Genomic DNA, 12239 nt, shown 5'->3' on the forward strand with positions numbered 1-12239 from the left:
AACATTCTGAAATACTGATAGTTTCAAATAAAGAAGCCACTGCTTAAGTACATTACTCATCCCATCAACACATTTTTATATTGTTAGTAGTATAGAATGCAATCAATATTTGTAATGAACTTTACTGCTTCTATTACACTGATATATTATTCAGAAGATTCTTGATTTTTAGGCTTCTGCTGGGCAAAGGTGATATAATTTGTTTTATAATAAACCACCAAAGTTTGTTTTATCTTAAGTAATATGATATAAATGTCTAAGAAAATTACAATCACTCACTCACCTAAACAGGCTTGCACAGATTTGAGATGAAGATGCCACATTTGAAGAACAGAACAGCCACTACTATCTTTTTCAATTACTACCAGGTAGAACTTCTCTGAGAAAGGTGGTGGACGATACCCTGTAATTTACATATCATATATATATACACTATAAGCATATATATTGCTCTAGGGTCATGAAATTTATATTTAACCTAAATAATTTTTCCACAGCAAAAGATTCTCTAAAAACTACTGACAATAAAACCCCTATTTTCATCTTTGAAATAAATTATTAGATTATAAAACAAAATATTGAAACAGTATCATTAGTAGCATGCTTTAATTGACATTTTCATTGCTCATGACAACAGAATAATTACAAAATAGATACTGACTTACAATCTGAGTATTAATGGCAAATCTAATTTATTAGATATTTGCCTTTCCATTCAGTTTGAACTGTTTTGCCAGTTTATAAATACTCTTCTACCTGTTTTCCTTTTTCTTTTGAAGTTTTAAGTCTACTACCAAACTTTCCAGTGACTTTCCACTGTCTTAACTTGAAAGCCAGATATATTGACATCATCACCTGCAAATACCTATTGATGCAGAAAGTGTGCTTCTGTTCTGTTCAACATAAACACTTTGAAAAATGTACTTTGTCATATAAGCTGTTTCACTCTAAGCAATTAGAAAGTTTTTATTTAACACCATTTAGCAACAATTCATATGAGCAATACATAACAGCCATTTCAATACATTTTACAGATTATCATTTAAAAGTAAATTACCACATGCCAGCCAGATTTTAGTATTCCTGAATTACATTTTTGGTACCAATTTAATTAATATTAGTTACAGTTTATGATATACCTTGTGATGGCTGGAAAAATATCTCAGTTTCCTTCCCTTCCGCATCCTCCTTATGTGGTTTGTATCCCAAAATGAAGTCTTCTTGGAAGACATGAAGCAATTGTGTGTTTGAGCCACACTGAAACATTGAGCAATTGTTATGCTTCCAGAACAGTACAGCAAAATTTAGTATTAATGCAATTAATTATTTCCTCTCTGCAATCTAGCTACCAATGAGGAAGACTTTCTTTTATAAAGTTTAAAATTATCATCAGAAAACCCAAATATTTTCCTTTCATATTACGAACAGCATGTTCTAGAACTCATCATTTGTATATTGAAATAATTTCACCAAGGTCTGCCAGGATAGACAAATTCTGTAATAACACTTCTGCTGCAGTTATTGACAGATGAATTAGTATCTGATTCATTTTTATTTCTTTGGTGTTGAATAAATGACAGTGGCAAAAAGTCTCAGACTTTTATCCCACTTCAGTGGGAGGACATGTCTGCAGTGAATTGCTTGGAAAATCTGAAAAAGGGAACAAATTGCAGATTTTCCTTCTCTCAGGTATCTTAACATCTGACTTTCCTGACAGCAACATATTTCTTTGCAGTAACTCTACCTTGCTATAGAGAAGGCTGCTCATGGTGAAATCCTTCCCTGCTCGTAAGGAAAAATACATCCCCGAAATACAGTGATGGCAAAGTTATGCTGCAAAACACCTTTTTTTTCCAGAGAAACAAGATGGTATTTCTTGCACTCATTTATAAAAATTATAGGAAAACGTTCTGTAAATCTGATCTTAAATTTGAAGATTATATGTTATTGGTATATAAAAGACACAGAAATTTATTGGCAATAGAGAAATACTTATTTATAAATGTCAAAACTCCACAGTTTTCTAATTAAAATTGGTAAAACTTACTGTTTTTACAGGCTGCTAACAGAAAACAGCACTGGAGCATGTATCATCAAAATAACTGAGTAAGAAGAAGGTTCAATTATCCTACCTGCTCATTTATTGAGAAGTATAGCTGTGTTAATTGTTAAATTTATTTTACAATACAAACACAAAAAGCTTAAAGTCATACCTGGCTATCATTCTTACATTTTGGATAGTTAGATCTAGTTTTTAGGTTTGGGCTTTTAAAACTTATTTAAAATTTATTTTTGTTTGTTTGGGTTTGAGGGGATTGTAATTATTTCCTTTAAATTATGATACCATTCTTTAGTAAAGTTTTGTTTTCTTCAATAATTATGCTTAGAAAATATAGTTTTACTCTAAAAATGTACTTTGAGCTCTTAGCATGTAACAAAAAGTTGGCTTAGTAAAATGCTCACGGCATCTCAATATTCAAAAAAATTCAAGGCAGTCATTGTCACCATAGAAAAATGTGGTTTCTTTTATGTCTTTTCAACAGATTAGGCTAATTAACAAATAAACTTCTCAAACACCCTTATGTGATACTCTTAAAGAGTCAACAATTTATTTACTTTGTTAGTTATTGCATCGAGCTCAATGATACATCCTGGTCGAGCAGTAGATTGCTGGCTCACAATATTAAACACCTCCCCAATAAGTTTCTGAAACAGAGAAAAATGAGTAGAATTAGTATATTTTTCCTTCAGACAGAAGAAAATTGCAGTTGCTTATGATAAACTGATGCTTCAATTTTTTCTTGTTGGCACAAACCGTAACAGAGCTCTTGCAGTTGTCACTTTGACACTCATGAATAATGTATTTATCAAAGCATGTGCACTGTTGTGAGTCAGTAGCACTTCGTGGGCATGAAACATCAGTTTTTATGGAAGTTAAATATTGCTAATTTAAAGATTTATCCTTGCATAACACACATAATGTGTCTGTGCAAAGAGAAACAATATACCATTTCACTTCTTTTTCAAGCTTCAGGTTTTGTCACAACATGTAGAAAACACCTTCAGTACAGCTTATATATACTGAAAGCTCTATTGATTTTTGCTGGAACATTCATAATCACTGTTCCTAGAACAGATTCTTCAGACTGATCTGAATACTGACAGGCCCTGTCTTGCAGGATGGTTTATAAAAACAACAGAAGTATGGGAAAAAATTAAAGATGTGTTTCTTTATACAATAACAGTACAAGATCAGGCTTTACTTTTCCTAAAGTCACAGAAATGAAAGATCAAAAGAATGAAAAAATTAGTTATTGGAAAAACAGAAAGCTAATATGACCCTTAGCTGATTCCCTTATATTCCACCATCTCTGCCCTTCCTCATATATAGATGCAACTTCAGTGGATACACCTCAGCCTTGCTTTTCTGTTTTCATCTTCCTTCTTGCTCTTGAATCCCCTTTTCTGAGAGGACAAACTAAGAAATCCTATTTTTCCTTTTCCTACTTGCTACAGATTGGGGAAACTTATATGGGGAATTTTGGTTCAGTGCAGACACTCTTAGTAGTAATAGCTGCATTTTTTCTGCTATTGCTTAAGGACAGCTGCAAAACATGCAACTATGCAAGATGCAATGCATAAGATCTATACATGGAATGGCACAAAAATCACACAGAACTAAAGGAAGACAAACCACTTGAAGGGAGAAAAAGTGAGTTATGTTACTTGTATCTTAACAGTTTCAAACCAAACGTTTGCTACATAAAACTTACAGATGACTCAGGGTCAGATAATTCATCCAGAAGTTTTCGTGCATCTACAACAGCTTGATAGAGCCTCAGGTTTTTGCCATCTGATGCAACAAAGCAAGCACTAGCAGAGTTGCAATAGGTACCTAATAGAAGACACAAAAAAATTCAAGAAGTAAAAAATGGCAGTCAATGGCATCAGGCAGTCTATTACAATCCTCAGTATGTGAACATGCTTCAAACAATTTTCATAAAGCACTGAAGCAAAAAACCTAAGCAGATGTGTGCATTAATACAACATCATTTGAACTTTGAAATAATTCCCTTTCTGTTCATGAATGTACCCAGAACTCCTGAAAAAGGTTCAATAATCTAAGCTGAACTCATATATGTTTACAAACACTACTCACAGTCTGTAGTACACCTAAGGGAATGCTGCCATTCTTTACTCTGGTGATATTTGATTCACTGTCACCTACAGGGCATTGCTTGGAAGAGCCAACTCCAGATTCCCAAGGTTGTCACAGACAATTCAGGGTACAAGTCTAAGGGGAAACTATTCAGCCATAGCTTTCTTCCTTGTTTGTTGACTCTAGGCTCTTTGCATAAAATTAACCTCTATGAATATTCCCTTCTGCCCTGCAGTTGAAAGTGCAGATATAAAAGTGGAGGGAGAAATAGATCTGTCTACAGTTCTGAATAAGATATGAAAAATTGTAAGAGAGTCTTTTTTTGATTCTCAACAGTATATGTAACAGGCTTGACACTCTGATATATATTTTCCTCCAAACTACAAGAATGCAGCTCATTATTTGTATTTAGAACACTTTGTGGGATACAGACAGCCCAGTAAGCAGAGAAAATGTATTTGTTTTATTTTAAATCAAATATATTATGTATTTATAACTTTGCATTAGTATAAAATTTAATGCTACACCGACAGTAAAAATGGCTTTTAGTACTGTATACAAAGATGACAACTACGTCAACAGCATCTTTGTGATAATTAGAAAATAAGTATCTGTGTGACTAGATAGAGTAACATTTGTAGAAGTAATTTTCTTAATTGCAGTGGAAAGCCCTAAAATTAAAAACAAAAAACGAAGAATTGGCCAGGGGCATCACACATCAGATGTTGTACAGCCTGACCTCTGAAAAAGTGTTCTTTGCAGTTCTGTAAAGTTAATGTAGTCTATTTATTTATAAATATCTTGGGTTACAACTGGGCTTTTGTAAGCTTCTGGTAGTCTGAAGAATTTCAGTACTGTTTCAGGACCTCCTGAGCAGTTTTCAGCCAGCATGTTAAAGGAATTTGATAATGCTGATTTTGGCTGGAACTCTTCCCCTACAGTTCTGATGTTCAGATGGTCCAAATAGTAGCTCTGTTCAAGCCACTGCCCCTGCAGCTGCACGTGGCCAGCACCCTAAGCCATCAGCACACCTGAATTTGCAAACCACATCAATGCAGAGAGCACTCAAGGAAGCTGCCTGAAGTGCTGGGAAAGGCAGCATCTTGTTCTCTGTGGGAGCAAGGAGTGCTTACTCACACAAAGGAGTTCCTGAGTGGCAGCTGATCCACAGGGACTGCAGACACACTCAAACCATTGCAAGTGATTTGCAGTAGCTTAGCCACTAACAAAGTAAAAATGCTTAATTTGCATAGTAAAAGGAAATTTTTGAAAAGTTAATGTAAATACACTCCAAATAAAACAGCAATTTATTTTAACAAATTAATTCTACAACTCACAGTGTTAACTCTATATGGAAACATGCCAGGTATACTCACCAAGGCAATAGCTGGGAATTAGTGTTGGAAGCCAGGCTACGTTAGAGAAAGCAGAGGTGTGAAGAGAGTTAATTCGAGCCAGCTCAGACACTCCTCCAGTGTAGGATAAAGGTCCTATGGGATCTACTCGCCACAGAATCAGCTCACTATAGATTGCATTTGGGTCATGGAATGTACGGGTTGCTGCATTTTTAAGCTGCTGCTTAGAAGAACCTCTCTTATGTTTAACAGGATCCATCATCCTGTTTACCCTGTCGGAGTCCCAGGAAGTGTCTGACTCAGGAGTTAACAGAGCATTGTGATGAGAAGACGTCAGCAGCAGTGGTAAAACAGAATGGCAGGCCAGATCATTGAGGTGAAAGCGGTGCCCACAGTACCTGAACTTATGAGATACAGTTAGCACTGTAGTGAAAGCTGATTTATCAGCAAAAGTAACTGCCCACTGGTTTAGAGAGCCATCTATATGTTTGGAAATCATCATTACCACAGGAGAAATTATATTCACATTTGCACTGTCCTGGGCAAAGCTTGGTCCTTTATTTGCTACAGTATTATCTGGAAAGTCCATTGTTTTCTGCTGTGCAGCACTGCTGCTGTCTTTTACAAAGACAGGGCAGGCATACATCATAATATTTTTGCTAAGGGAGCTAGCATCTCCAGATGGAAATGCAACAGGAATCCTAGAAGAAAATGAAACCTAAAAAAAGAAGAAAAAAACAATTAGAATATATGAACTCGGCTTCAGCCTGAATAAATGCTAGCTGTTTTATAGGAAGTACTTGAAATTCCTACTGATGTTCAGCTCTAAAGCAAAGGACAATGTTTGTTAACATCAAAAATAATAAAACCCTTTCACATATACCATACCTGAACTTGTCGAAAGATGCCTGGAGTGTATTCATCTAAATACTTCACATGCCACACTAGAAAGGTACCATCAACAGGATGGATAGTAAAAAGCATATCTGGATTCCTGTTCCATTCCGTTAGGAGCAAGTCGATTTTCCGGTCCAACAAAACTGTCGGCAGAGGCAGGCGTGGGCCCACTAGCAAAGATGTTTTGGGGCTTCCCTCTCTTTCTCCATCTTCATGTTCTGAAGAGCCTGTACCAGTCCCTGTCTCTGATTCTCTGTCTATTGACAAATCTGTAACAGAAATGTGCCATTTTATGCAAAGATTTCCCTATCAGTTTCCATTCAAAACACAGTATTTTTTAATCTGCTAGTAGTACTAGCTGATCAGAACTAACCAGATTACTAACCATGATCTAACTTCATATGTAAGCCTTTTTCTTTTTCTTTTTCTTCTGTTTCTTCTTCCTCTTCAGCTTCAATATCAAAATCTTGTTCTAGTTGTTGTTCCGAAATTTGTCTTAGATGTTGCATGAATACTTCAATAGAGGATGTAAAATGAAATTCTTTATTATTCAGCCAGTGGACAACAAAGCCTCCACTTCCTTCATCTATATTAAAAGCAGTTCCAGCCAACACCGAAGGAATATCTGTGGACATTTTGAAACAAAAAAAACCGTATGTATTAAACTATATAAAAGTATATAAAGCTATATATTAACCACTCATCTTTTTATTCATATATGTATGTACACACACACATTTCACTTATTTTAGGTATAACATAATTTGTGCCTGCAAGATTAAAAAAGGTAAAGATCAAGATTTTTCATCCAATTGTAATGAAAACAGTAAAGATATTTTAAGGTAAATAAATGTACATGAAAATTTATTCTTATGTGAATGGTAAATGACATTTAGTGGTTTTAACTGCTCAGTTTCATATGTTGCAGTGTTGACTTTTGTGTATGGATTTTAGGTATAGCATGTCACTGCTCTTTAATCTTTTCCTTCTTTAAAAATATTCTGCATTATTCTATAAAAAGCAGCTGGTTTCCCACCGAAGACTCTGATACAGCTCTTTTTCAATCACTACATTCTGTAGGATGCAATTACCCTATTCGGCATATACCATAGCCCCCAAATCCAAGAATCAAACACGATCCAGACTGGAAATTTATGCTTCTTTTGCCTTCTCATCTGCAAAGATGAATTTAATTTGCTCATAAAGGTGCTGAAGGTATTCAGAATAAATTCAGCTTAATTTGTCTTAAAAAACTCTATGCCAAATAACAGACTTCCTACAAGTTCCCTCTATTTCATTAGGCAAAGCTCAGCTTCCTTTATTTTTTTCATGTTGTGCAAATACATTATTGCAGTCTAATAAGTGTTTGTGTTTCACCTGTATTAGGGTTGATGCTTGCTGCTATGTGGAAGTGACCAAGTGCATTTGCTTGATGGGAAATGTGACGCTGAACTTCATGAGTGCCCTGCTGATCTGGCAGTACATCTGTGTGGGTAACAAGAACTGAAGATCTCCTTTGTCCTTTTCTCATATTTTTCAAATGATGAATTGTCTGTTGTAATTATAAAAAATAAACAAATAAATACCAAAAACACTGCAAGATAAAAAGTTACACTTACATAAAACCAATAGCTTCTTTCTACCAAAAAAATTAAGACTAATTTCAAAAGGATTATTTTAAACATATTTCAACACAGATTAGTAACACTTACGTACATCTGATCTACCTAAAAGTAAAGCCCTTCTAACAGTCTTCTAAAAGCTCTTTTATTATCTACTCAACAACACCACAAAAATACACAGGATTTTGCACAAGGTTCATGAACAAGATTAAAACAACCTAAATGCAGCAACTTTTGTGATATAATTTTATAAGTAATTATTTTTGCATGACTGAAAATCTCTGAGAGCATGTAAAGAGCACAACTGATTTAACAGCCCGAAGTGTAATTATGGTCATGATATTTAAGAAGTAAAAACTTGGTCTGATTGTAATAGTCTACAAATGAGTGGTGGGGCGTTTTTTTGTTTTTTTTTTTTTTTTTTTTTTTTTTTTTTTTTGTTTTTTTGTTTTCTTATCTTTTCTTGTTTTTATATTGATAGTGTAGCAATTGAGGATAACAGACCACCACTTTGTCATCTAGCAGGATTGTCTTTATTAAACACACTTGAATATTTATGTTTCTTCTGTGTACAAGAAGGATCAACTACACAGCTAGTGATTAGAAGACTCACCAATCACACAACTAAATGGCAGAACAGATGTTTCTCTTTTATCTCAGACACTCTCACACATACACAGCTTAATTGAAACATTCTCACACAGGTATTTATGGCTGTAGATGATCTTTGGTATGCACTTTCTCATGGGAAAAAGGTGCTTGTTAAGCAACAGGAGCAGCCACTTCTACAGACAGGTTTTCTCTTACTGTAAACTTAATAGACTCACTAAGAATATAAGACTGTCACTGAAACAAAATTATCTAATGAAATAACTAGAATTTAAAAGAGTTTATTTACTCTTTTTATTGTCTTTATAATTGCAGACTTTCAGACCCAATCAGAATGAAACCATCATTACCATTCCACACTGAATATTGTCTCTTCCATCACTGTTAGTTAACTATAGAAAAAGCAAACTGAGTTTTAAAACCATGGTGCTTGAATGCAGTCTCTGACTTTTTCAGTGTTTAGTAATAGACTTCAAAACCTGATATGGAATAATTCAGGTTATTCTGTTATGCATGTAGAGATTACATAATATACATTCTTAGAGCTTTATATCCTTAAATATTTAAAGTTTTAAGAATCGTGAAATAAAAATTTCACAAATTAAGTATTTACACGTACCTCTAGTGCATGCTGTATAGTGTCCTTTTGCTTTCCAGACTGAGAGATGGTGCTGCTGATGCTGGAAGTGGTGGTTTCACAGATCTGCTCCCCCAGGAGAGTATCTTCGGGTAGCAGCGTCTCTGCCCACAGCCGGCAGATGCCATCAAGGCATGATGTGAGTAACACATTACAGACCAACCCCCTGATGGCAGAGACAGCAAAATTACTGCCTGGGTAACTCAGTTAGCTACATAGACACAGCAGAAATTAGGGGAGTGTACAAGAATTTAGTAGTTACTGTTCTATCCAAATTTCTGCTTCTCCCGTAACTGAAGGTTAATGTGAATATCGTTATTAAACCTGGTGATACAGAAGTTTATGGGAAGATGTTGGTATGCTTTGTTTCTTGAAAGTATAAGAAGAGAAGTCTCATGCTCTTGAAGGCAAAACATTAAGCAGAATGCTAAAAAAACATCTGATCAAAGGCTTGCTTGCTTTTTGAAAAAAGGCAGCTTTCAAACCTGGGCATGTACTTGCTGATGTTCCGCCAGGAAAATCCTGTCACTGCTCGGGGATGCGCCAAATAAACAAAGGAAAACTGCACATCCTCTGAGCATTTTTTCTTTTCTTCATTCCCCTGGGGCAGAAGAGATGACTTCCAACCAGTCATAGGATACCAAACCTTCAAGAGGCAGTCATCCTAGGTAAAACAATAAAAAGCCAGGGGTAGCTATAATTAAAAATGTAACAAAAAGAAAATCACAAGCAATAAGCAACTGCTGTTCTGGTATTGTTCATGAAAACTTGGCTCGGAACTAAAATTCATCTCACTGTTCAACTAACAGTAGGTGCAAGGAAAAAGTGCTTACCTATTGAGACTTGTAAACCAAAAGGAATTATTCAAATGAAAGGGTGACATTAAAGAGAATTATTAATTGAAAACTTAGCTTGAATAGTGATTTGACAAAAAGTATTGCAAACTGAAATAGAATTAATAACTGAACCCAGAATTCACTAAATAAAAACCTTCTTGAATTTATCCAGACATGTGCATATTACACCAGTTTAAATGTGTATGTGCTCTATCATATCAATCTCATTATTTTAATTGTTTACCTGAAAATTCATCTAAGTATACTACATATAAAAATTATACATATATATATATATATATATATATATATATATATCACATACAAACATACAAGCCTGTATCAATGTCATTCATTCATGTATTCAGTAAGAGTACACACATAAATCCAATTTCTTGTTGGTAAAATCCACGGAATTACACAAAAATACAGCATTACATGAGATCATAATTTACCTTTGCTAAGACTACCATAGAATGTATGGTCCAGGACTATTCATATTACTTACTTTTGTCAAACAAATAAAAAATATTGCAAAAAGTCAGTTATTCTTTTTTGTCCTTACCTTCCCAGCTGTTGCAAAATATTCACCATCAGGAGACCATGACATCAAATGTACTGATGTTGCAGTCCTACAGAACACAAGAGGAAGTTAAGTAAGGTCTATTTATTCTAAAATATTACTCCATAGGTATTCAGTTGATTCAGTGTTACTGTTAACTACTTAAATTTAATATTAAATTAAGTAAAAATTAGAATAAGTATTTTATAGTTGTTTCTTTAAGCATACTTTTTGAATAGCAGGAGCATAAAAGTATCTTCATACTTTATTGAAAAGACAGCTCAAAAATTGGTTTAAGTACAGAAAGCCTAGGTTAGATCCTATAGGAGTGAGGATTTTTTATTTGAAATAACTTATATTGTTTGAATTTTAGGGTATTTAAAAGCACATTTTAAAATATAGGCGAGGTATCACTGCAATTTGTCTTAAAACAAAAATTATCTCACTTGCACTGCCAGACACATTTCCAGTCATTTAGAACCGGGAGAACTTTATCATCTTTGATCTGATTGCTGGCATCATCATCTTCATCTTCCTCTAGAATGTCATCAGACGGAGGGGCCCACAATTGCAAAAAGTCCGTTGCTGTCAATAACCTGTTACCTGCAAGGGAGTGATACCAAAGCTATGGAACCAGCATGATGAAGGTATGTTGAAAAATCAAGCCTCTCATCATATTTTGTTGTGAATTATCCAGAAAGGTTGAAAGCTAAACTGTAGTCCAATTTAAATATGATAGGGTATTCCATCATCTCACCCAGCTGGTTTAATTAAAACATTTTGAATTTATAGTATCTTTTAAGAAAGAATACCAAGGTTATTTATTTAGCTCCTCTTTTTGCATTGTTAAAAGGAGAACTTTGAATCATAGAATTGTATTTACTAATAAATGTTGCAGACGCTTAATAGCTATTCACATCTCAAATAAATACACAGACATCTTATAAAGATTCATGTCTAGGTACATTGTTGACTTTATTTGTGCTAAAATTTTATTTAAGTGGTTATTAGTGATAATTTAAGTCAGTTAACAACACTGTGATTCCCAAACTAAGATCTTACATAAGAGATGCAAATACTTGGCACAGCATCCTAACAAATGTTAACTGTAGCCTCACATTTTATGCAACACTGCCTTGAGAAGAGGTAATTTAATATCTGCATATTCAAGCTCTCACTTTATTACATTAAAAACATTTTGTGTTCAAGTCATTCTATCTACAAATGTTGACCAAATACTTCACAAATGATGCATTACCTTGAGGATCCCAGGCCAGGTTGTAAGTCATAGAACTGAGGAAGAATTGCCCAGTTTTTAGCCACTGACACTTTAGCTGCTGTAGTGTAAAAACAGTCAAGAATTAATTCTCACATCAACAGCAAAAAATAAAAATATTGGTATTTCTTTCTACATGAAATTGCTATTAAGCCTGTTGCAAAAGTATTCAGTGGTAGATTGCTAAATCTAGTTTTAATATGTATTTAAATTGTTTTGTAAAATGTAAGTGCATCCTAGGGTGCCCTGCAAACCAGATCTGGACCTGTCCCACATACAACGATTT

At 34.4% G+C, this 12239-nt stretch overlaps 1 protein-coding gene across 10 annotated transcripts in view; it reads right to left on the reverse strand.

The window, feature by feature from the left end:
* The window catches only part of DMXL2 (Dmx like 2), a 58815-nt gene that overhangs the window by 36102 nt on the left and 10474 nt on the right, over window positions 1–12239 (reverse strand). For all 10 annotated transcript variants that reach the window (XR_008433099.1, XR_008433101.1, XR_008433100.1 and 7 more), the window contains exons 4-16: window positions 11936–12014; window positions 11124–11280; window positions 10681–10747; window positions 9765–9943; window positions 9262–9445; window positions 7789–7963; window positions 6797–7036; window positions 6403–6680; window positions 5536–6232; window positions 3774–3895; window positions 2617–2706; window positions 1140–1257; window positions 284–403 (exon numbers count right to left, since the gene is read on the reverse strand). Coding sequence is in view for 7 of the 10 variants with exons in the window: in XM_053954289.1 (XP_053810264.1) it covers window positions 284–403; window positions 1140–1257; window positions 2617–2706; window positions 3774–3895; window positions 5536–6232; window positions 6403–6680; window positions 6797–7036; window positions 7789–7963; window positions 9262–9445; window positions 9765–9943; window positions 10681–10747; window positions 11124–11280; window positions 11936–12014 (2506 nt within the window). In the remaining 3 variants the exon portion in view is untranslated. The remainder of the gene's footprint in view (window positions 1–283; window positions 404–1139; window positions 1258–2616; window positions 2707–3773; window positions 3896–5535; window positions 6233–6402; window positions 6681–6796; window positions 7037–7788; window positions 7964–9261; window positions 9446–9764; window positions 9944–10680; window positions 10748–11123; window positions 11281–11935; window positions 12015–12239) is intronic.

Source organism: Vidua chalybeata, chromosome 13 (assembly GCF_026979565.1).
Source record: "Vidua chalybeata isolate OUT-0048 chromosome 13, bVidCha1 merged haplotype, whole genome shotgun sequence".
Classification (NCBI taxonomy): Eukaryota; Metazoa; Chordata; class Aves; order Passeriformes; family Viduidae; genus Vidua; species Vidua chalybeata.